Source organism: Onychostoma macrolepis, chromosome 18 (genome assembly GCF_012432095.1).
Source record: "Onychostoma macrolepis isolate SWU-2019 chromosome 18, ASM1243209v1, whole genome shotgun sequence".
NCBI classification, from domain to species: domain Eukaryota; kingdom Metazoa; phylum Chordata; class Actinopteri; order Cypriniformes; family Cyprinidae; genus Onychostoma; species Onychostoma macrolepis.
In genome coordinates, this window is record NC_081172.1 from 9676202 (window position 1) to 9702796 (window position 26595).

At 36.7% G+C, this 26595-nt stretch overlaps 1 protein-coding gene across 1 annotated transcript in view; it reads left to right on the plus strand.

Annotated features, from left to right (window-relative positions):
- The first annotated feature begins 865 nt into the window (after positions 1–865).
- LOC131524831 (chitin synthase chs-1-like) overlaps positions 866–26595 on the plus strand; it is a 29790-nt gene continuing 4060 nt past the window's right edge. The window contains exons 1-9 of the mRNA XM_058752186.1: positions 866–952; positions 1284–1419; positions 1536–1724; positions 1956–2968; positions 22127–22216; positions 22292–22444; positions 22530–22704; positions 22786–22887; positions 22979–23120. Of these exons, the coding sequence (XP_058608169.1) occupies positions 924–952; positions 1284–1419; positions 1536–1724; positions 1956–2968; positions 22127–22216; positions 22292–22444; positions 22530–22704; positions 22786–22887; positions 22979–23120 (2029 nt within the window). The 5' untranslated portion in view covers positions 866–923. The remainder of the gene's footprint in view (positions 953–1283; positions 1420–1535; positions 1725–1955; positions 2969–22126; positions 22217–22291; positions 22445–22529; positions 22705–22785; positions 22888–22978; positions 23121–26595) is intronic.

A 26595-nucleotide genomic window follows, 5' to 3' on the forward strand; every position in this document is an offset into this window, starting at 1 on the left:
TAACAATTTTCACTAAATTAAATTGAGCTATCTTTAAAGACCTAGGAGAGGGTGTGGTCATGGTGAAACTTCCAAACATTTAGTATCTCTAAAAAGCCCTGAATGTGCTCTGTACAGGTGACATGTGAGGTCTCAGAGAAATTCACTAAAATAGAATGTCCACTACAGAGGCAAAAACTCCATAGCTGGGTCTCAGGAGGATATGCAGTTATGCAGTAAAGTGACAGAAGCATAGTCATCCTGATCAAACAGTCCAGAAAATAATTCATCAGAGGCCACCTCTTTTCTGGTTCTTCACAATATCAATTTCCTTGTTGTCTAGTGAATGTTTTACTTCCAGCATATTAATGGAAACCAAAAATCATGAAGGGGTTTCTCCTTAAAAATGTATTTCCTTCTTCCTTGTAACATATTTACAGTTACAATTATATTCTTTGCATGTACTCAGTTGGGTTCAGGACTTTGTGTAGGTCAGCTTTTTTTCTCACCATACACCATTTTATTTATGCGTGTGCTAGAGCACTGTCATGCAACAACACAAAAGGGCCAAAGCTACTTTTTAAAGGTGAAAGAACAGAGTTCCCTATAATGTCACTATATAGTGTACAGCATTGTGATTTTTCTTCCCTGAATTATGTCCATTATTAGTGTAATCCATTAATTAGAAGGGATTGCCCACATTTGTTTGACCACGTAGCATCTGGTGAGTCACTTATATTTGAGGAAACCCTTTTCATTATCAAAGGAAATGGGAAATTAAATGAACTAAATGGAACTAAATGAAAATATAAAGCTCATTAGCATCACTTTACATAGAAACCATTTTGAATAATAGAGTAGTGCTCCCTCCCATCTGGTTATAAGGCGCTCGTCTGTCTTACAGATGATTAATCAAATGTTTTTGCTGCTCCGCAAGCATCAATATGGAACAGAAACAGAGACATGAATTCAGGTACTTAAAAACTTTATTTATAATACCCTAATTTAAAGATGAATTGTTTAATTTCCTCATAGTTGTATTTTGTTTTTTAAAAAGTACTCATTTTTGTTAACATTTAATAAGAATATATATAAAATTTATGCGTTTGTATGTTATCTTCATGCATCTTGCTTAGTTGTACATTTTTGATATTCTATTTTCCTGGAATTTTATTGGTTTTTGAAAAATAATTATTTACATTCTGCTAACATTTATTCATCATATATGTGTGTATTTGTGTGTGCATATATTATTATATGCTAGAATTAAATAAATAATATTCCCTTATTTTCTTCCAAAACAGGCCATCTTGGGATTTGTGCAGAGAAGTGCCATACATTCAAGATGACCAGATGCCAAAGAAACGAGTGCGGTGTTTGAAATGGTTCTCGTGTGCCATTGTTGGCATGCTTGTCTTCGCGCTTGCACTTCTCAGTAAAGTGAGCTGCTTTACTAATCATTAGCTAATCATTTTATGGATAATGGGATAACATTTAACTTATCTATTGAATATTACACTAAATGTTAGACTGAAGATCTTTTTTTGTGTTTACAGACATCATTTCTTCTTTTGATAACATTTGGAAACAATCAAACTGAGATTATATGTTCAGAACAAAAACCGACCACCTTTCTTGGCATTGGCTTTGTTCTGGTTGGGCCAAGTGTTCTCCTTCTGCTGAAGAGCACATGGAAGTTCATTTTCAAGAGTGCAACCATGCCCTCGAAAAAAACTCTTTTTTGGGTAAGCAAACAAGTGTTTGACAAATTTGTGGTTTGTTTTTGTTTTTTTAGAAGTTTATTGTTTTTCTGCTTTTTAACTCAATGTGTTACTTGCTATCTTTGAAAATGTTTGTGATATCTACTAGCAAGTGCTGAGTGAAAATAGTTTTTACACCAATTTTTTTCAGTCTTGTAGTATAGAACCTGATTATGATGGCCATAACCTTTCTGACTGATTTGACCTTTCTTCTAGGTTCTGTGTGTTGAGTTCCTGGTAGCACTGGGAGCTGCAGTTCTAACAATAGTAGCCATGCCACACTTTGACATTGTCACCAATGTGATGATCCTAAACAGCGTGAGCATCCTGTCCGCTGTGTTCCAGGTGGTCGCTGAGTGCCTTGCCAAAGAGAGAAAGCGGCTTATAATGCTCCCTGTATGCTCCATCTTCTTAATCGTCACAGGTTACGTGCTCTTTGCGATCAATTATTTGGTATTCGAAAGTTCCTTAGAGATAAATATATCAATTGGCCTTGCCATCGTGGGGACCATCTGTGTTTCTGTGAATTGGTGGGAGAACTACAGCACGCTCTTTGCTGTATCATTTCTAGAGGACATTTCCAGAGACATCGCTCAGTCCCGTAACGTGGTCTGCATCATCTCCAGTTTGATGAGAATCCTGGTTACGTCAGCTGTGGTTGGGGCTTATGTTCCTCTGTCAGGTCGAGAATGGAAATCGGTCAAACTCGTCTTCGAAACAGTCATCGTTTCATTGGTGGTGATCCAGATTGCATCCTCTGCCTTGTGCCGCTGGTTTGTGGTTGTGGCTTGTAAGATGCACGCCCTGCGCCGCAGCTTTGTCCTGCCCATGTACCTGGCCTCGATCACAGTTTTGGCATTGTTTTTGATTCCAACATCAGTCAGGCTCCCAGACTCAAATCAAACTTCTACCTGTTTTGAGAACTTTCAGCCAAAATCCAGTTTCATATGGTGGCATTTCATGTTGATTGATGCTAAAAGAACTCTGAACACCAGAGACATTGTGGTACACAAGAAGACAGGAGGACTGGTCTGTTTGGGCTGCTCTGCTCTGAGCTGGTGGCTGGGACTCATGCTCAGTACAGTTTACATCTGGTACCTGAAGATCCATCGAATAGAAAGAACCCAAGATCTGTTTGTGCGACGCATGTATGAAGGAGCGTTTCTGGAGCAGTCCATGTTGCTAAACACCCGTTTTGAAATCAGAAAGAGAATCAAGGAGAAAAAGTGGTAAGTGTTTTTACTTTCTAAGTATGGTTGCATATATCATTAATATATCAGCCAATATTAAAGATTTTTGATTTATCCATAACAAAATTGAATATTAATGTTGAATGGTAATTGTTTTACATTTATATTTTTTTATCTTATATATTATATAATTTTCATATATAAAATGTATAAACCTGAATGTAAAATAACCATTTATTACCATCTATTTCACAGACAAGGCTTAAGCCTAGTCCTAGACTAAAATGCAAGTCTGTTTCAACTGAAATAAACTTGCACTGACTGACCTTAAAATATATCAGTGCCTTTGTTTTGTCTCAAGATGCACCCCAGTAATTTTTTTTTTCTAAGCATGTTTAAAAAATGACTTAAATGTCCTAATTGAGTCTAAGCCCTGTCTGTGAAACCGGGCCTAATACATCTAATAATACATCTTGGTTACATACAGTGTTGGGCACGTTACTTTAAAAAAGTAATTAGTTATAGTTACTAGTTACTTCTCACAAATAGTAACTGAGTTAGTAACTGAGTTACATCATTATAAAAGTAACTAATTAGCAGGGAAAGTAACTATTGCGTTACTTTTTAAAAAATGTTCAAATGTCAAATAACTTTGGATGCCCCCAATATTAAATATGTTAAATTAATGAAATGGACACTAAAAAGAATAAATTATTATTATAAAACATTGTACATTAATCTACACTATTTATCTACTGACACTTATTATCAGTCAGTCAAGCATTATAATATAATATTATGACAGTTTAATATTATATGATGATAGAACTTTAGTAATTAGAATAACCAAGTATGAATGCATATTTGTCATCAATATAAAACGCATAAGGATTAATGAGCTGCTGGGTTCATGAATATTAATCACGTTATCTGCGTTCGCTCGAATTGATTTGCTGAAATCAAAACAGGGACGATAATAGGTGAGCGCCAGCCAATGAGATTGTCGTTTGCGCATTAGTTCCACCCACTACCAGAGAAACCAGCAATTCTTAAAAGCTGAAGAATTCCAAAGGAACTCCGATATTTTTACAGGAAAATACAACAAAGAATATCGTTTACATGTAGCGCGTCAATTCTGCATGTTATGAAAGACTGTCGTGCTCTGTATCTTTCTTTGCGTGCGTGTATGTGAGAGAAAGCAACGGCGAGTCGTGCGCTTCACACTAGAGTTTATGGTACGTCAAATAGGCTACAGCTACACTGCGAATCCATTCAGATGAACTGAAAAAATAAATTCTAATAATATAATATAGTAACGCCACATTTTATTGTCATTAACGGTAACGGCGTTGTAACGGGGGAAACAGTAATTCGTCTGATTACTCGTTACTGAAAAAAATAACGCCGTTAGTAACGCCGTTTATTTATAACGCCGCTATTCCCATCACTGGTTACATATGTTCGTTATTAGCTCTAACATGATTATGTTGTTATTGGTATGAGTCATATTTTTTCTTTTTTATTATCAATGCATCCCTTTAAATCAACCCCTCTAAGTTAAAGCATTATACACAGTGAATGTGTTCCTATTAAAAATGACAAATGAGATCTGTTTGATATTATAGGATATAGGATAAACTGTAAAAAATTAATCATGGGTCTTGTAATTTTCATAAAAAAATGAAGGTGATAATTAAAAAAAGCGTGTATATTTCATTAAAGAAATTGTGATTCAGTGTTGTATAAGAGAGGACTTTTTACTAATAAAACCAAGAGACGTGTTTTCCTAATTTTTTTTAAAGGAATCTTAAGCAGTTTTGAGACTTGAATTGAGGAACTGATTAAACTAAAAAAAAATAAGGAAAGTGTCAGTCCTGTCCTCCCGTATCTTGTGTTTCCCCTCCTCTCGTGCCCATGTTTGGTTTGTTCATGTTCCTGTCATTATGAGGTCTTTAGTCTCCAGCCGTGTTTGATTTGTTCCCCACCTGTTACAGTTCTCCTCATTTGATTTCGTTCCGTTTATAAGCCCTGCGTTTCCCTGTCGTCTTGTCAGCTGTTAATTGTCTTTTTGGATGTCCCATGTCTCCTGTGTTCCTGAGTTTAAATAAAATCTAAGGTTTGGTTCTATCCCTCGTCTCCTCGTTTCCCTGGATCCAGAGAGGATCGTGACAGAAAGAAGGCTACCTATATATTTTAAGAGAATTAGCTCAATTTTGCAGTTTTATTTTAGAGGTGACTGTTAGTTCCCAGCATGCTTTGCTGGCTGGATATGGAGAGTACATTTTGAAATTAAATGCTATTTTATGTGTTTTTGAGTGAAGGGAAACATCTATTAATGTTTAATGTTCAGTTATGTTTGATATTTGAAAGAGTTTCTGTTACATTGAGGTATCCATTGTGCAGAAGAGTAGCGCTTATGGTTATGGATACTATACTCCTCTAGGCATTAAGCCTTGTTCAATGAGCAGTAGCTTTGCTAGAGCTAGTGCAGTATTTTCCAGTATTGCTCAAGTATTTTCCTACTTGAGTTGTTTGGCTGTATACAGTCTTTTAAATGTACAAAATAACTCAAAGTCAAATACAAACAGGCCTCACTCAAAATCACAGACTTTTGAGAATCAACTTAAAATAAATGAGCACATTTCACTAATAATAGTAGATATATAGAACCACTCTATGTCAAAATATTTGATTGATGACCGACGGCTGTTGACTTTTGACCTTAGGGATTAACTTTATGACCTTTTAATGTTCGCAGCTGTGTTATGACGTGTTATGACATGTGTTTGTAATATATCATGTTTATGTATCCTCATCCATGAAATAAGAGAGTGGTTACATTGTTTGTTAATGCGCAGCAGCTGTGATATGCCAGATGTCATTAGGGAATATCCTCTAACCTTTTTAATGTTCGCAGCTGTGTTATGATATGTGTTACGACAACTGTTATAACATGTGTTTGTAATGCATCATCTTTATGTATCCTCAAATAAGAGAGTGGTTACATTGTTTGTTAATGCGTGGCAGCTGTTTGTGATATAGCATGCCGGACCTCCGGTTCGTAACGCGACATCTGTTTAAATCGGACTGATGGGGCAGCAGGTGGTGTCACGCCATCCCATAGGTTTCAGTCATCCTGCATGGATGTGAGAAAGAGATGTTGGTTTAAGGACAATTTGAAAAATAAGTAAAAGAAAAACAATTTTAAGAGATAGTTCTTAAAATTCAAGGTGATTTATTATTATAGCCAGTTCTGTCAATGCATTTTAGATGGCTAAAATAAAATTACATCACTAAAGGGGTCAATAAATGAGTAATAATACAATAAAATAACTCTCTCACACACACACACACACACACACACACACACACACACACACACACAGACAGATATACCAGACTAGAGGAACCAGGGGTCCTCTCTCTCTCTCACTCTCTCTCTCACACACACACACACACACACACACACACACATTCTATTGGTTGTATTCTCGGCCTTATAATGAAATAAAGAATTAAAAACTTAGCTTAAGGAATAAAATAAATATTGCAATAAAAAACTTTGAGCACAATGAAAATGACTTACATTTTCAGGGAGGTTGAGAAATTACAAAAAACATCACCGATCATCTGGCAGCTGCTTGGCTTACTCCTTGATTAATTATAGCAGTTCAAACACTTACAGTAGTTTTAGGCGTCGCTAAAAATATAAAAATGTTAATTTTTCAAGGAGCGGGGAAAAGAGATTTTAGGGTTAGGGTTAGGATCAATTATAAATTTATAGATTATAAACGCCAAATGGAAAAAAAAAAAAAAAAAAAAAAAAAAAAAATCAATATATATATATATATATATATATATATATATATATATATTAGCAGGCCAAAGGATAAGGGCTATTGTCCCGAACATGTCTGGACTTGCCATAGATGTAGTGATTTTAATTCTCCATCAATACCTACAGTAAACCTATCCATCACAGTAAACTTTCTACATTTATTTTTCATTAAAATTTTCAAAAACATAATTTAGTATAATTTATCATTTAAAAAGTTGTTATGCTCATGGAGACAAATTTTGCAGAGGTCAATCATTTGGACTATTACTACACATATGGTTTGTGGGACACTCCATACAGACGTAATTAATGTTTTGTTTTTTTTACTTTACAGATTCTAGACCTACCCATCACACAAAAATTTCTGCACATGATTCCATTTTTTATTAAATTTAGTTTGTAAGCGATCTTAATTATGAGGACTCAAGAAATTTCATCATAAACCACATTTGCAATGTTATATCAGTGTAAAACCCATGTCATTATACAAATTTAATTTGAATTAGAAATCCTATAAACAAGTACACACATACATAAACATTTCAAGCTAAAAAGAGACTTATCTCTATTTTAAAGAATATGGAAATAAATAAAATATAGATTTATATATGACATTATAGTAACAAGCATGTTACTCAAGCAAAGCAAGCCATTTATCATACATTTTAAACAAAAATTGTAGTTTTTCACTAACCACACATAAACATTGTTTTCTCAATAACAAAAACACAAACATGTACATTCATGCTGCTCACATATTATTGTAGCCCAGTTTGTGACAAATACAGTATAATCAGACTTTAGCCATTATTATATTTTTAAGATACTGAAAAACACAAATGTCAGGGTATGTCAAAACTTCTCCAATTCCCCAAAGACCCCCATTTTAAATTAAACATTGTTTAGTATGTTTGTAAATATTTTAATTATAATGACTCAAGAAATATCCTCATAAACTGCATTTATGTAATTATAGCAGTGTAAAACACATATAATCATACAATTGTCTTGATAAATCATATAAACAAGTACAGACACAGCACACACACACACACACACAAACTGACACCATTCAGAAAGGTCAACAGTCTAGGTCTGCACTGAGCGCTAAAAGCTAGTTTTCCAACTTTTTCAAGTGTTCCATCTCCCCAAAATCATATATTGCCCATTTTATACTTTTTAATGTAGCTTGAACATTTGAATAAAAGGTTGACAAATGTATCTTCATAACCGTTGTGTTTTGACAAAATGTCATCAACCGATTCTCTTTAATTTATAAGATTTACTTTTATTATTTCTACAAAGGTTCATGCTACAGTACTTTTCAGTCTAATAAATATGCGGTCAATACATGATGAAACAATAATCGTGGTACCAAATAAGTTTTACACAATGTTTTTAAGAAAGGGATGTTTTAAAATACAACTAAACCAGACGACAGATTAGTTTTTTCTTTTTTACAAACCTACGTTTCAAGTAATTTGCCCCTGAGGTGTTTCACATCCAAGCGGAATAGCTCTTATTTTCTAAGTTCCAATACAGGGTTCCAGATGCAGCTTCTTAACCGAACAAAGAAAACATATTTTCACATTCATTCAACATATTTTTTATATTTTGCACGAGTACCATGGGTTCAAGGCTTGTCTGATGCTTTAGATGCATCAGAATGTGGATTTATTTATATTTTTCAGTATCCAACATGAAATTAAAGAGTTGTATCAGTTGTTTCAGCTGTTTATTACCATTTTCTTAGGTTATTATTTTACTCGCATATAGAATAGGTGTAGAATAACCTTATCGTCCATTCTTTTCCCCTTTACAGACCCCCATGCACAATTGTAAATTCAAGAGGCCTAGTTAGCACCATTTAATAAAAGTACCACAATGCATTCAGAATACAGAAAACCCCCTCTCGATCTATTACGACTGGTGTTTTACTTAGTCAAATGATCAGGATTACGGATGATACTGTACACATTTTGTTTGTTGGACCGTTATGTCACTACTATGACTGTACTGTGGTGAGGCCTTCTCTCTGTGAGCCATCAGCATTCACTGTTTATATAAATAAATGAAAATTAAGAAAATTTCTTGAGAGTGTTTGACTAAGTCGTTATTTCTTTTAGGACGATTATTCATCTATTTGATGTGAGACCCCATTAAGTATCGACACAAAAATTAAAGTGCTGTTTTACACTTACAACTGAATTGACATATCTTACCATTGTGCTCAAAGCTACACATTCAGTAAAGTTTGAGGTCGTACTCAGTCTTGAAAAGGCTACAGACACAAAATATCAAGGCATTTTTTTAGTGCTCTCTATGTAACTCACAAGTAAATATCATATGAATACAGAAAACCCACTCGTGATCATTTGGGTATATTTTATAAGCGTTGTTTTAAATTACTTTTTCCTTACGGCCCTAGATTTAGACCTCTTGCTCAGATGTGCACATTTTATTCGTCGTACTCGTTTCAACATTTCCGCTCGACATTAAAGCGTAGGTAATGTGATCACAATTAAGAAACATAACATTACACTACATGCCCTTGAAAAGGCTATAGACATAGTCGTTTATACAGGAAATATGTTTGCACAACAGAAATATGTATCAGTATAACAAATACCTAATACTGAAATCCTCTCTTCTAAATTTGTTAAAGTTTTAATGCTGATTTTGATGGCCTACCCCGCTAGCTGATGACGCTGTATCCATTTTTCATTGTTTTTGTACAGTTTTTAGATGAAGACTACTCTCAGAGCGTGCCGTTGAGTGTTCGCAGGACAACACGAACAATTACAGTGTAAGATAATTCTACATGAGAGTGTTTAAACAAACTGTGATGTGCTTTTAGAGCATCTTTCTGGTCTGTCTACGAAGCGGCCGCAAGACACAAGGCCTCGACATGAAGAGCGAGTCTCTGTTACAACTATTACGTATAAAATGACGCATGGATGACGTCATGGATGCGCTATTTTCTTTGTACTCGTCTCTAAACAACACTTCAATAAATAAACCACTGTTGATATGTAGTTAATTTAAGCGAGAGGAGGGATGATTTTGACCATTTTAGTCGGTCATTGAGTTTTAGGTCTGATCCAGGAAACAGCAGTACAACTGCAACTGCGCGTTGTCATGTTTGTCTTAATAACCTGTTCTTTTTTAAGAAAACATGCGGAGCAATTTTTAACATCTCTTCATTTTTCACAATTGTAAATGTTTGTTTAGCTTAAATATTAGTTTAAGTCGGTTACATAGGTGTCAGGCATGAAGCTTATATTTATTTTTAAATAATTATGATAGAGTTACAAGTCTCGGTTGGTTGGGTGAAAACTTGACAGTAAAAGTGTCAGGGACTAGAGTGTTACTCAAACAGCCGCCGTGTTATCTTTTAATAATTCTATTTTATTGCATGTTACTAAGACAAATTCTGTAACACTGATCATAAACATGTTGAAATGAATATAAACGTGCAAATCTATAATATAGCCTAACGATACAACAGACTGATCCCTGCTAAATGCGCCTAAAATTGCTTTTCATTACCTTACACTATGAAACCGGAACAATTTTATGTTTCCACGACTTGGATCATTCTTTCTGTTTGAATTCGTTTAGGCCAGTTTCACCATTCTTATCTCATTTTCCCATCTAATTGTAATTGCTAGGCCTCGCGGTTTGTTTCCTAGTTTTTGCTGTCATGTTAACGAGCTCTTTGTTCGTATGCAGCTGTATTTCTGTGAATTTGCTTGATTTAATAAAATATGCTTTAAACCTCGTCTTCATTCGAGACATGTCCGTTATATTATTACATTATCCTAGTTTATATCAGATATAAGATACAAGATCATTTCTTAATAATTCTTTTCCGTCCACTCGTTTTCTTTTTATTCAATTGACTAAAAAATAAACACCTTCTCAGAAGTTCTCACAAACTACTTGAGTTTACTCTTGCACAGTTTGCAAGAACAACCGGTGATAATGCACGATAAAACAGTTAAAGCGCACGTTTTATGACTGTTGAAGGCGTTACGTCCTTGGTTGATTGATGCCTACAGCCCCAACCTACATTCAGAATTTGGTATTTAAATAAGGTTTATTGGCCACATAGTTAACCGGAGAAGACATTGCAGTCTCCTGTTACAATGGCTGCTGCTGTTCCAAACAGTCCTGAAACATCTAGAAGAATGATGTGTGTAACGCCGCCAAGAAGTTCTGTTGAAATGAGAGAGGAGCTGACTTTAGCACCAAGGAAGAATCAAGGGAAGAGCCTAAGAAAGATTCTCTGTGAAGATATTGCGAAACAAGATTTCACGGTGTCTTGTGATCGTGTGGGGAGATTTGTGTTTGACAAAGAGTTGCAGATTGTGAAACTCTATGTTTTGGAATCTTACGATGAATATACACCCGAATGCTCCTACCTGCTTTTGACCGCCATAGACTGGACATACTTCTACAATCAAATATGGAGAAACTTTATTATGGATGAAAAAATTTGGTACAATTTCCAGTGGGATGGTACAATGCCTGGCATGAGGTATAATGCGAGCAAGCCGCCAGACTACATATCCATATCATCCTGTTGGAACAAAACGCTTCATGACCAAAATTATCTTATGCTGGTAAATAAACGTCGGGAAGACTCTGAAACAAACTTTTTGTCTCAAAGCAGCGATGAGTCTGACTCTGATGAGTATGATCGAGACTGGCCTCTTCCCGAGGTCAACCCTTTCGAATGCTGCAAAAAGAGTCTATATTTCGAACAAAGCGACGTACCTGTGTTAAACGCCATTTTTTCAAAGATAGACGAGCTGTTTCAGTCAAGTTAAATTTACTTTAAACTGAATAATCAGTCTGTGTATTCAGTATAATTGTGTATTCTGTATAATCAAAAGCTGAACTATGATATTGTAATGTTTCTTTTTCAGCGTTTACTCACCCATGTGTTCCTTGCTGTATGTTTAGTTGTTTAATAATTGGCTATTGGATTAAGTTTTCCCAAGCCACAATACAATACCATTACTTGAAACAAATTGCCAGCGTCTTAACAAAAATCCTAATAAATGACCGAGTTATCTCATAAACTTTAATCAAAATATCTTTCATCAATCAAAATATTGCGAGGCTTCGCCGGTCAAAGCAAATCCCAAACCAGGCCCCTTGAGGGCAACACCCCCATCTCAACAACCAACCCACCAACAGTCCTCTGCCCCAACAATTTATTACGCTCGAATGTACAGAAGATCCGCCACTACTTCCTTGTGACTACAGCTACGCTACATCCCCTGTGAGCAAAGAGAGTGGCTGTCCTCATAAACTCAGCAGTTATCACAGGCTTTCCTAGATCCTGACAGCACGGTCAACGGAGCTACTGCAACATCTTTTTGATCAAAACATTATCTACAGTATATGGACCGACAGAATCAGCTCCAACAATCCAATTTGTCTGAGCCTGACGCACTCAGGAATTGCACAAGGCCTGGACCGTTGTGGATTATACCTCATGCCAGGCATTGTACCATCCCACTGGAAATGGCGACAACATTCTATATCGATTAGGGAACAAAGTTTATCTCCTGGAGAGAATTGAATTCTGAAAAGTATGTCTAACTGTCTAATGCTGCGCAAAAGCTGATGGTAGGAGCATTCGGTGTATATTCATCGTAAGATTCCAAAACGTGTCCTGTAAAAGGCGTTATGGACTCTATGTTTAAACCGCATTACCGAGGAAAAATGATCAAACTGATGACCGCGGTCATCGAGCATGCGTGCGATCCGAATCATGATTCTACGGGGGATACCAAGCGTGTGAAAAATCTCAAGAACGAAATGGACATTGTAAGAAGCTTGAAAAATAACCCATGGCCTGATTTGACTGGCATGTTTATTTACAGCAAACAGTCAGTCTCTTTAACCGCCAGAAAAATTCTGGATATGATGACTGTTTGGAACAGCAGCAGCCATTGTAACAGGAGACTGCAATGTCTTCTCCGGTTAACTATGTGGCGCTGGCTGCAAAAATTTTGAATCCATGATATGTGAAATTGTTGGAACGCTTGTCGATTTTCTATTACAGCAAAACATACTGGCCGTCAGAGATTTTCTTTGTTGGCTAGACCACTGTGTGTAACGGCGGTCATTTTCTTCACTACTTCAATGTGTAAATATATATTCAACAATATATTGTTCAAAATAAAAGGTTGAATCACTCTTTTACAAATATATATTTTTTTTAAATCAATTGAATAAAAAGAAAACGAGTGGACGGAAAAGAATTATTAAGAAATGATCTTGTATCTTATATCTGATATAAACTAGGATAATGTAATAATATAACGGACATGTCTCGAATGAAGACGAGGTTTAAAGCATATTTTATTAAATCAAGCAAATTCACAGAAATACAGCTGCATACGAACAAAGAGCTCGTTAACATGACAGCAAAAACTAGGAAACAAACCGCGAGGCCTAGCAATTACAATTAGATGGGAAAATGAGATAAGAATGGTGAAACTGGCCTAAACGAATTCAAACAGAAAGAATGATCCAAGTCGTGGAAACATAAAATTGTTCCGGTTTCATAGTGTAAGGTAATGAAAAAGCAATTTTAGGCGTACTTAGCAGGGATCAGTCTGTTGTATCGTTAGGCTATATTATAGATTTGCACGTTTATATTCATTTCAACATGTTTATGATCAGTGTTACAGAATTTGTCTTAGTAACATGCAATAAAATAGAATTATTAAAAGATAACACGGCTGTTTGAGTAACACTCTAGTCCCTGACACTTTTACTGTCAAGTTTTCACCCAACCAACCGAGACTTGTAACTCTATCATAATTATTTAAAAATAAATATAAGCTTCATGCCTGACACCTATGTAACCGACTTAAACTAATATTTAAGCTAAACAAACATTTACAATTGTGAAAAATGAAGAGATGTTAAAAATTGCTCCACATGTTTTCTTAAAAAAGAACAGGTTATTAAGACAAACATGACAACGCACAGTTGCAGTTGTACTGCTGTTTCCTGGATCAGACCTAAAACTCAATGACCGACTAAAATGGTCAAAATCATCCCTCCTCTCGCTTAAATTAACTACATATCAACAGTGGTTTATTTATTGAAGTGTTGTTTAGAGACGAGTACAAAGAAAATAGCGCATCCATGACGTCATCCATGCGTCATTTTATACGTAATAGTTGTAACAGAGACTCGCTCTTCATGTCGAGGCCTTGTGTCTTGCGGCCGCTTCGTAGACAGACCAGAAAGATGCTCTAAAAGCACATCACAGTTTGTTTAAACACTCTCATGTAGAATTATCTTACACTGTAATTGTTCGTGTTGTCCTGCGAACACTCAACGGCACGCTCTGAGAGTAGTCTTCATCTAAAAACTGTACAAAAACAATGAAAAAGGGATACAGCGTCATCAGCTAGCGGGGTAGGCCATCAAAATCAGCATTAAAACTTTAACAAATTTAGAAGAGAGAATTTCAGTATTAGGTATTTGTTATACTGATACATATTTCTGTTGTGCAAACATATTTCCTGTATAAACGACTATGTCTATAGCCTTTTCAAGGGCATGTAGTGTAATGTTATGTTTCTTAATTGTGATCACATTACCTACGCTTTAAAGTCGAGCGGAAATGTTGAAACGAGTACGACGAATAAAATGTGCACATCTGAGCAAGAGGTCTAAATCTAGGGCCGTAAGGAAAAAGTAATTTAAAACAACGCTTATAAAAATATACCCAAATGATCACGAGTGGGTTTTCTGTATTCATATGATATTTACTTGTGAGTTACATAGAGAGCACTAAAAAATGCCTTGATATTTTGTGTCTGTAGCCTTTTCAAGACTGAGTACGACCTCAAACTTTACTGAATGTGTAGCTTTGAGCACAATGGTAAGATATGTCAATTCAGTTGTAAGTGTAAAACAGCACGCCTTAATTTTTGTGTCGATACTTAATGGGGTCTCACATCAAATAGATGAATAATCGTCCTAAAAAGAAATAACGACTTAGTCAAACACTCTCAAGAAATTTTCTTAATTTTCATTTATTTATATAAACAGTGAATGCTGATGGCTCACAGAGAGAGAAGGCCTCACCTACAGTACAGTCATAGTAGTGACATAACGGTCCAACAAACAAAATGTGTACAGTATCATCCGTAATCCTGATCATTTGACTAAGTAAAACACCAGTCGTAATAGATCGAGAGGGGGTTTTCTGTATTCTGAATGCATTGTGGTACTTTTATTAAATGGTGCTAACTAGGCCTCTTGAATTTACAATTGTGCATGGGGGTCTGTAAAGGGGAAAAGCATGGACGATAAGGTTATTCGGTAACACTTTAGAATAATGGGTCATTTGTTAACATTAGTTAATGTATTAACTAACATGAACTAAGAGTGAACAATACTACTACAGCATTTATTAATCTTAGTTAATGCTATTTTCAGCATTTACTAATGCATTATTAAAATCACAAGTTGTGTTTGTTAACATTAGGTAATGCACTGTGAACTAACATGAACTAACAATGAATGATTGTATTTTTATTAACTAACGTTAACAAAGAGGAATAAATACTGTAATTAATGCATTGTTCATTGTTTGTTCATGTTAGTTAATACATTAACTAATGTTAACAAATGACCCATTATTCTAAAGTGTTACCGGTTATTCTACACCTATTCTATATGCGAGTAAAATAATAACCTAAGAAAATGGTAATAAACAGCTGAAACAACTGATACAACTCTTTAATTTCATGTTGGATACTGAAAAAAAATTAATAAATCCACATTCTGATGCATCTAAAGCATCAGACAAGCCTTGAACCCATGGTACTCGTGCAAAATATAAAAAATATGTTGAATGAATGTGAAAATATGTTTTCTTTGTTCGGTTAAGAAGCTGCATCTGGAACCCTGTATTGGAACTTAGAAAATAAGAGCTATTCCGCTTGGATGTGAAACACCTCAGGGGCAAATTACTTGAAACGTAGGTTTGTAAAAAAGAAAAAACTAATCTGTCATCTGGTTTAGTTGTATTTTAAAACATCCCTTTCTTAAAAACATTGTGTAAAACTTATTTGGTACCACGATTATTGTTTCATCATGTATTGACCGCATATTTATTAGACTGAAAAGTACTGTAGCATGAACCTTTGTAGAAATAATAAAAGTAAATCTTATAAATTAAAGAGAATCGGTTGATGACATTTTGTCAAAACACAACGGTTATGAAGATACATTTGTCAACCTTTTATTCAAATGTTCAAGCTACATTAAAAAGTATAAAATGGGCAATATATGATTTTGGGGAGATGGAACACTTGAAAAAGTTGGAAAACTAGCTTTTAGCGCTCAGTGCAGACCTAGACTGTTGACCTTTCTGAATGGTGTCAGTTTGTGTGTGTGTGTGTGTGTGTGTGTGTGTGTGTGTGCTGTGTCTGTACTTGTTTATATGATTTATCAAGACAATTGTATGATTATATGTGTTTTACACTGCTATAATTACATAAATGCAGTTTATGAGGATATTTCTTGAGTCATTATAATTAAAATATTTACAAACATACTAAACAATGTTTTATTAAAATGGGGGTCTTTGGGGAATTGGAGAAGTTTTGACATACCCTGACATTTGTGTTTTTCAGTATCTTAAAAAAATAATAATGGCTAAAGTCTGATTATACTGTATTTGTCACAAACTGGGCTACAATAATATGTGAGCAGCATGAATGTACATGTTTGTGTTTTTGTTATTGAGAAAACAATGTTTATGTGTGGTTAGTGAAAAACTACAATTTTTGTTTAAAATGTATGATAAATGGCTTGCTTTGCTTGAGTAACATGCTTGTTACTATAATGTCATATATAAATCTATATTTTATTTATTTCCATATTCTTTAAAATAGAGATAAGTCTCTTTTTAGCTTGAAATGTTTATGTATGTGTGTACTTGTTTATAGGATTTCTAATTCAAATTAAATTTGTATAATGACATGGGTTTTACACTGATATAACATTGCAAATGTGGTTTATGATGAAATTTCTTGAGTCCTCATAATTAAGATCGCTTACAAACTAAATTTAATAAAAAATGGAATCATGTGCAGAAATTTTTGTGTGATGGGTAGGTCTAGAATCTGTAAAGTAAAAAAAACAAAACATTAATTACGTCTGTATGGAGTGTCCCACAAACCATATGTGTAGTAATAGTCCAAATGATTGACCTCTGCAAAATTTGTCTCCATGAGCATAACAACTTTTAAATGATAAATTATACTAAATTATGTTTTTGAAAATTTTAATGAAAAATAAATGTAGAAAGTTTACTGTGATGGATAGGTTTACTGTAGGTATTGATGGAGAATTAAAATCACTACATCTATGGCAAGTCCAGACATGTTCGGGACAATAGCCCTTATCCTTTGGCCTGCTAATATATATATATATATATATATATATATATATATATATTGATTTTATTTATTTATTTATTTATTTTCCCATTTGGCGTTTATAATCTATAAATTTATAATTGATCCTAACCCTAACCCTAACACGACAATCTCTTTTCCCCGCTCCTTGAAAAATTTACATTTTTATATTTTTAGCGACGCCTAAAACTACTGTAAGTGTTTGAACTGCTATAATTAATCAAGGAGTAAGCCAAGCAGCTGCCAGATGACCGGTGATGTTTTTCGTAATTTCTCAACCTCCCTGAAAATGTAAGTCATTTTCATTGTGATCAAAGAATTTTATTGCAATATTTATTTTATTCCTTAAGCTAAGTTTTTAATTCTTTATTTCATTATAATGCTGAGAATACAACCAATAGAATGTGTGTGTGTGTGTGTGTGTGAGAGAGAGAGAGAGAGAGAGTGAGAGAGAAAGAGAGAGAGAGAGAGAGAGAGAGGACCCCTTGTTCCTCTAGTCTGGTATATCTGCCTGAGTGTGTGTGTGTGTGTAAGAGAGAGAGTGAGAGAGAGAGAGAGAGGACCCCTGGTTCCTCTAGTCTGGTATATCTGTCTGAGTGTGTGTGTGTGTGTGTGTGTGTGTGAGTGAGAGAGAGAGAGAGAGAGAGGACCCCTGGTTCCTCTAGTCTGGTATATCTGCCTGAGTGTGTGTGTGTGTGTGTGTGCCACGCATTAACAAACAATGTAACCACTCTCTTATTTGAGGATACATAAAGATGATGCATTACAAACACATGTTATAACACAGCTGCGAACATTAAAAAGGTTAGAGGATATTCCCTAATGATATCTGGCATATCACAGCTGCTGCGCATTAACAAACAATGTAATCACTCTCTTATTTCATGGATGAGGATACATAAACATGATATATTACAAACACATGTCATAACACCTGTCATAACACACGTCATAACACAGCTGCGAACATTAAAAGGTCATAAAGTTAATCCCTAAGGTCAAAGGTCAACAGCTGTCGGTCATCAATCAAATATTTTGACATAGAGTGGTTCTATATAACTACTAATAATATTAAATTCATTGTGTCATAGATTAATTTAGGAGATTTTACATGATTTGTTCAGGTAGATTCCATTAAAAAAATCAAGCCTTAAAAACTACTAAAAATATTAAGTCTAATATAGTTACCATAATTTTAGTAAATAGCTCGTTCCATTTTTTACAGTGTATAGGATGTTAGATAGAAGAACAAAATCCCCCACTTCCCCCTGTATTTTCTCATGTATCTTAAAAACTTTCAACATCTAAAACTGTGGTCAAGCTTACCAAAATACCGGCAAATAAAACAAGTCTGCAATAAAGCCTTGTTTCAAAAGGATCTCATCAGATTCTTCCAAAAACAATACCGGAGAACTTCAAATCTGTTAAACTATGAAAGACAACTTTTCTTTGGACTTCTTAACATGAAATGACTTAAAAAATCAAGATGGCGCCGAGTATGGCAGCTGTGTTGCAAGCTCCGAGCCAAACTGGCAGCTTTTGTTTGTTTTGTACGTAATTTGGATGTTTCTTGTTCTGGATGTTGTCTGCCTAATTGTTTACAACAAACAAACACTTCTGGAAATCGGTTCTACAGTTACTCACCGCAAACCGGACTTTAAATTCTTCAACACCGACCCGTTGTTTACAAACAACACTGCGGAGCCCTTTGTTTGGGCCGCCCGACCGCGACGTCGAAAACGGAGCCGGAGGAGAGGAAAGAGAGCCGGCGTTCTCGTCAGATTAAGACGCCGAGCAGACCGACCACTGCTACCAAGTATCCTACTAGCTAACGTCCAGTCCCTGGACAATAAACTCTGTGAACTGAGAGCACGGATTTCTTTCCAGCGTGAGATCAGGGATTGCTCCATTATTTGCCTCACAGAAACCTGGATGTCTCGAGAGGTACCAGACTTTGCCATCCAACCCACGGGTTTCTCCGTGCATCACGCGGATAGAATACCGGATCTCTCGGGGAAAAGCAAAGGAGGAGGTGTATGCTTCATGATCAACAATTCTTGGTGTGATCGGAAGAACGCACATCCTATATAATCTCTTTGTTCTCCTGACCTGGAATACCTCACGCTTCTGTGCCGGCCATTTTGGTTACCAAGGAAATTTACAGCGGTCATCATTACAGCTGTTTACATCCCCCCTCAAGCCAACACAGATGTAGCACTCAAGGAACTGTACGGGCATTTATGCAGACAGGAGACTGTGCACCCTGACGCAGCGTTTATTATAACCAGGGATTTCAACAAAGCCGATCTTAGGAGGATCGCACCAAAATTCTTCCAGCACATATCATGCAACACACGTGGAGAACGGACTCTAGACCACTGTTACTCCCCCTTCCGGAATGCCTACAAGTCCCTCCCCCGCCCACCTCTGGGCAAATCAGATCACTCTTCTGTTCTGCTCCTGTCTGCTTACAGGCAGAAGTTGAAACGGGAAACACCCACCCTCAGGACGATTCAGCTTTGGTCGGACCAATCGGACTCTATGTTACAGGACTGTTTTGATTCGACTGGGATATGTTCCGGGCTGCATCCAATGACGACATCGATGTTTACACAGACACTGTCACGTGCTTCATAAGGAAGTGCATAGAAGATGTTGTACCGACCAAAACAATCAGAACCTACCCGAATCAGAAACTGTGGATTAACGCTGAGGTTCGCGCGGCTCTCCACGCTCGAAGCTCTGCCTTTAATTCAGGTAATGCGGATGATTATAAACAAGCCAGCTATGCCCTCCGCAAAACCATCAAGACCGCAAAACGCCAATACAAAGAAAAAATTGAAGCATAGTTCACCACTTCCAACTACAGAGACATGTGGCAAGGACTCCACAACATCACGGACTACAATGATCGCAAACACCCTGCTACAAACACATCTGCCTCACTTCCTGACGAGCTCAATGCCTTCTACGCTCGCTTCGAAGTCAGCGGCTCCTCCCACACACAGAGCACTCCCACGGCCGAGACTGCTGAGGCTCGTCCACTCTCCGTGTCTGTAACGGATGTTACCCGATCGCTCCGGCGCGTGAATATCCGTAAAGCCACAGGTCCAGACGGCATTCCCGGCCGTGTCCTTAAAACATGCGCTCACCAACTAGCTGGAGTCTTTACAGACATTTTTAACCTCTCCCTCTCTCTATCTGTTGTCCCACAATGTTTCAAAACATCCACCATTGTGCCAATACAAAAGACACCCAACGCTTCTTGCTTGAATGACTGGCGCCCTGTTGCTCTGACTCCCATCATCAGTAAGTGCTTTGAGAAGCTTATCAGAGATCATATCAGCTCTGTATTGCCAGCATCACTCGACCCACTGCAGTTCGCCTACCGCAATAACTGCTCCACTGATGATGCAATTGCCTTCACCCTGCACACTGCCCTTTCCCATCTTGACAAGAGGAGCACATATGTGAGAATGTTGTTTGTTGACTACAGCTCAGCGTTTAATACCATAGTGCCCTCTAAGCTTGTAGTGAAACTCCGGGATTTAGGTCTGAACAATTCTCTGTGCAGCTGGATCCTGGACTTCCTGACAGACAGACAGCAGGTGGTCAGAGTAGGCAGCAACATCTCCTCCCCGCTGACCCTCAACACTGGAGCCCCTCAGGGCTGTGTTCTCAGCCCTCTCCTGTACTCCCTGTACACGCATGACTGTGTAGCCATGCACAGCTTCAACGTCATCGTCAAATTTGCGGACAACACAACGGTGATAGGTCTGATCACCGACGACAATGAATCAGCCTACAGAGAAGAGGTGCACACCCTGACTAACTGGTGCCAGAACAACAACCTCTCTCTGAACATCAGTAAGACCAAGGAGTTGGTGGTGGATTTCAGGAGGCGGACCAGTGAGCACCCCCCCATCACCATTGACGTTCCTTGGCGTAAACATCACCAAGGACCTCACCTGGACTACTCATACACAATCAGTAGTGAAGAAGGCCCACCAGGGTCTCTTCTTCCTCAGGCGACTGAAGAAATTTGGTCTGAGCTCAAAAATCCTCAGACAGTTCTACAGTTGCACCGTGGAGAGCATCCTGACTGGCTGCATCACCGCCTGGTACGGGAACTGCACCGCTCTCAACCGGAAAGCCCTGCAGAGAATAGTTCAGACGGCCCAGCACATCGTCAGAGGAAAGCACGGAAGATCATCAGAGACTCCTGCCACCCGAGCCATGAACTCTTCTCGCTGCTACCATCAGGCAGACGGTACCGCAGCATCAGGACCCGAACCAGCAGAACGCGAGACAGCTTCTTCCCGCAGGCCATCAGACTGCTGAACTCCAGATAGCAAACGACACTCACCCACCTACCCCTACCCCTCACACTGGATTCCATCTACACACCAGTCACACTGACTCTGACAGCACTGTAGCATGTCTTGTACTGTACAGCATGGAACAGATGCAACTCCATCTTCTCTTCTGCACTAACTACTGCACTGCACTTCATAGTCAAAACACTAACAGTATACATCACTGTAAGTCAAATATAAAGCTATACATACATCTTTAAGTCTCTTGAGAACACGTGTGCTTACTATGTGTATATATAATATACTATGTGTATATTACAGAAATATGTATGTATAATGTATATTGTGTACAATTGTATATTGTTTATTGTGCAAATGTGTATATTGTGTAAAGTGTGTATATTGTTGTATATTCTTGTCTATGTATATTGTAAATTTTTTTATATCTTGTTGCTTGTACTGCCATGGCACAGAGTCTGTACCTAAGAATTTCACCATTGGTACACTTGTGTACATGATGTGTGACAATAAAGAGATTTGATTTGATTTGATTTGAAATATTTAATGTGCTCCTCAGTGCAAAAGAAACCATCAAAGTGTTTCTGTGTGCAACGATGTGGCACGAGAACTACGATGAAATGATGAAGATAATCATCTCTATGTTCAGGTAAACACAGACTACATTTACTCAACTTGTAAAAAATTAAATAGAATTTTAATTGCAATATTCTTTTACTAACAGGCTCGATAAATACAGGCCCAAGACCAAGGAACAGCGTGATGTCGAGTTTGAATTCCATATTTATTTTGATGATGCTTTCAAGGATGTTGATAATGGAAGGCATGCAAATGAATATGCTGAAATTCTTGTTGATGTAATTAAAGAAGTTTACACGTAAGAATCATCATTAGTTGTATCTGTTTATGTGTTCTGAGAACTTATGTGCAAGACTAATCTACTAATACTTTACATACATTAGCATTTTCAGTGAAGAGGATCCATGTATATTCAAGCAGAAGGCAGCACTACCACACCAGAAGATCATAAACACCCGTGCACGGGGTCGACTGGAATACACCCTCCCTAAAGGCAATTTGATGATGGTTCACCTCAAAGACAAGACACTTATCCGTCACAAAAAAAGATGGTCACAGGTAAGATTCATGAAAGATCCAGTTAAAACACAGATACAGATTTTTTTTACCCACAACTTCACTATTCATCTGTGTTCGCAGATAATGTACTTGTATTACATTCTTGGCTGGAGACTTAACAGACAGTACTTCAAAAATCTTAAAGCAGGTGAAGAACTGGATTACTTTAAGGATAATTTGAAGGTTAGTAGCTTATTATTAGACTTTCTTCAGATTAATACAATACTAGCCAGAATATTTGACAACAGCATGTTTTTTTTTCAATGCTCCTTAGAAAGACAAGGAGAGCACATACATCTTGGCCCTGGATGGAGATACTGATTTCCAGCCGTCAGCAGTCATGCTGTTAATCGACAGACTTAAACTCTACCCAGAGGTTGGAGCTGCCTGTGGCAGGATTCATCCCACGGGAACAGGTTGGAAATATTATAGCTACATCATGTGACTTTTGGTCCTGTAGCAGTTAAAAATAAAACTGCATTCATCTTGCGGAATAACATTGTTTTGGTTGTATGTTGGCTCTGCTCGAATAAATGTGGTTGTTTGTGGCACTGGAGTACACATGGAAATATAAAAAGATGTCATCTAAGCAGGTGCCATTATGTTTTGATTTACTGGAAACATTGATGTTTTTAAATAAAACACAATGATTGTTTATGGACCCTTCTCATGCGCTGTATGCAGAATGCGAACCACTTACGTCAGCGTTACCGCTTTCCAATGTTCAGATACAACTGCTATAAGAATTTTATTCCTTTGGCTACGAGATTTTTAAACTCAAATGTGAAAGACATTAGCACATGATTGTATTAATGCAGGTATCTTTCTATGCGGTCTATGGCTACGTTCACATTGTCAATTTTTGAGATTGACAACCGCATTTACTTTACAGGTGTGAGTCTTGAAATGTCTCGTTCACACAGTAGCTTACAGTTGTGTTTAGAATATTGTCTGTATGAACGTGCAACGGGAGTCAAGCCTGTATTCCTTACTAGGGGTGTAAATCAGATGCTTTGTCACGATACAATACGATATCGATTCTCATACCCAGCGATACAATATTTGCCGATACCTCAAAAAATTCTACGATACAATTACGATTCGATTCGATACAGGAGTAGCCTATATTGATCGATATATCAATATTATGATATTATATACTTATTTAAATGCAATTTAATTATATTATATACCTATTTAAATTCTATTTTAACTCACAAATGCAACCAAAATATATAACATGAACATTTATCTGAAATTTTCACATCCTGTAACTCAATTGGGATATTCACAAAAAAAAAAATAATAAAATAAAAAAGGCCCACACTTTTCTTTTTTTTTAAATAGTTAAGAAAATAAACAATTGGAAAAACAATTCTGGCTGCTACTAAAAAAGTGAAAGTGAAAGTGACGTGACATACGGCCAAGGATGGTGACCCATACTCGGAATTCGTGCTCTGCATTTAACCCATCCAAGTGCACAACACACACACAGCAGTGAACAAACACACCCGGGCTCAGTCCAAAAAATATTTTCTACAGATAACCAAATTAAAAGCAATAACAGAAAACAAATACAATAGAACAAAAACACGTTCAATTATAAACAGTGCTTTTCAGGTTTTTCAGCTCAGTCTAAAAGAAATGTTCAGATTTGCTATACAGAAATGTAATACTCAAATGTAAAATAACTGCATAGTCTTCACTGTATAAATTAAATATAGATTAATCATTTTTGATGTTACAAAGGTTATTTAGTCAGGAGCAGTAAGCACTTGACAGCATTAGATTTATTATTAGTTTGCTTTCACTTTAAGAAGGAAAGCAAGGATTTAATATACTGATACACATGCATTTTCTTTCTCAGCTGTTTACGTTAAGACATACTAACCGACTGTGTTTACTAGGATATTCGCCAAAACGAGTATTTATTCATCAATACACAAAAAAGCGGAAGAGAGCTCAATTTAGTATTCGCGCGGTGTAGACGCGGCTGTCTGTGTGCGTGCGCTTCAGATGTGTGCGCAGAAAACTTCTCACAGAGCTCGACTGTTAAAGCATCTTGTATGCTCGCCTTGTGCCTTCGGGCAGTCCTTATCGAGTCCTGATACGTGAGTTTGAACGAGAATGCACGCGTTGGCGGTAATGCATAGATGGACATTATGTGAAAATGTGGACAGTGCCAAAATAAAGGCGCCTATTTATACTACAGATATCGATATTTTACGCGTGCCATCCATGCATCGTATGGATGTATCGATCCATATCGATGAATGTTACACCCCTATTCCTTACAAGTAACCATGGCGACAGTGACCAAAGTAAAATCAAAGATGGCGACTTCCATAAATCTGAAAGTCTTATCACTTTCTGACACAACAAGAATCCAATCGAGCCACGAGTTCTTCGTCAAATCGTCATTAACCAACAGCAGCTTTTAAATTTGGATGGAGAGCGGAGTATTTGAATCGCGCGCAGAACACAAAAACTGACGGGGAGGCTCCGGTGGAAAACCGACTGGATCTAATCAGATGACACGCAGCTCATTTCTCCGCAACTGTAAGTTACCGAAAACACATGAAAACATGTAACACACGGTAGATGTTTCTCTCTCGCGCTGTATGATGTGACAGACAACTAGTTGTCCAGTCCTGTTCCGTTCACACAGCGCGTGTTCCGAGAATGCGGTTGTGAGTCCTGAAAATTTACGCGGGTGTGAGTTCGGTTTCAGAATGCGGTAAATGTGAACTTAACCTTAAGGACTCAAATACAGGACTGACAACCGTATTCTGCTTCTGTGTGAACCTGGCCTATGTGTATTGGCCAAAACAAATTTCCCTTAAGAAATCGCTAAATGACATAACAATAGTTTACATTACAAGTCATTAACACTAAATGACCTTAAGACTGATAGTCTGATAAGGTCAAATGTTACAATGAACTTACCCTGATGCTAGAAAGCTGAATGACTATTTATCATTTCAATTAAATACTGTACCTCACCTGTTAAGCAAGAAAAAACATTTCTGGGTTGTTTTTGAATCCTTACAAATCTCGGAGATCTTGCTACATTTGAAAAGTCAAGCCAATGTTGATTCTGGTTTTATTATGGACTCTGACGCTTTCCCTTTTTGCGTGTAGATGCTGCTTTGTTTGCACATTTTTGTTTTTGTATTCAACGGAGGATGCTGTTGTGCATGGTCCATAGTCGATACTATTTCTGCAATAGAAAGATGCGATTAAAGTAGTAAAAATACAGATATGACATTACATGCATGGGCGAATGACATGCAACAGCTCTAGAATATCTCATTATTATATCAAAGTGTTCCTGAGTAAAGAAATGGTTTGAAAGATAATTCACAAGAATAATAATTTAAATTAAAAATAAAGTAAAAAAAAATTTGAATGGAGTTGTAATAAAAAATAATATTTTTTAAATGATTATTTAATTATTAAAAAATATATATTTTTATTTTAATTTTATTTAAAATTTTTATATTTTATTCATACCTCAGACAAAATCATGATTGGCTCTTGTCTGGGGTGCCACGGCCCACGGGACGCGTGCTCCATAATGGATTAAAACTGTTAAAATATGAAATAATATATATATATATATATATATATAGGTGGAAAATGGGTAAATAAATATTGATAGGTTTTTTTTTTTTCTTTCTCCTATGATCTGAGGTGGTCAGGTGGTGGTTAACGTTACAAGTTGTAGCCAGCCTAGCTCTCAGAAAGTTCCCAGTTCACAAGTTTTTATGAATTCTACGAGGACGTGAACGCTTTTTACAAGTTGGTATCTTGTAATCACGGTAATTACAATATGGCGTGAATGCACCTTAAAAAGTGCATTGAAGGACTTTGTTTGGCACAATGCTAAGC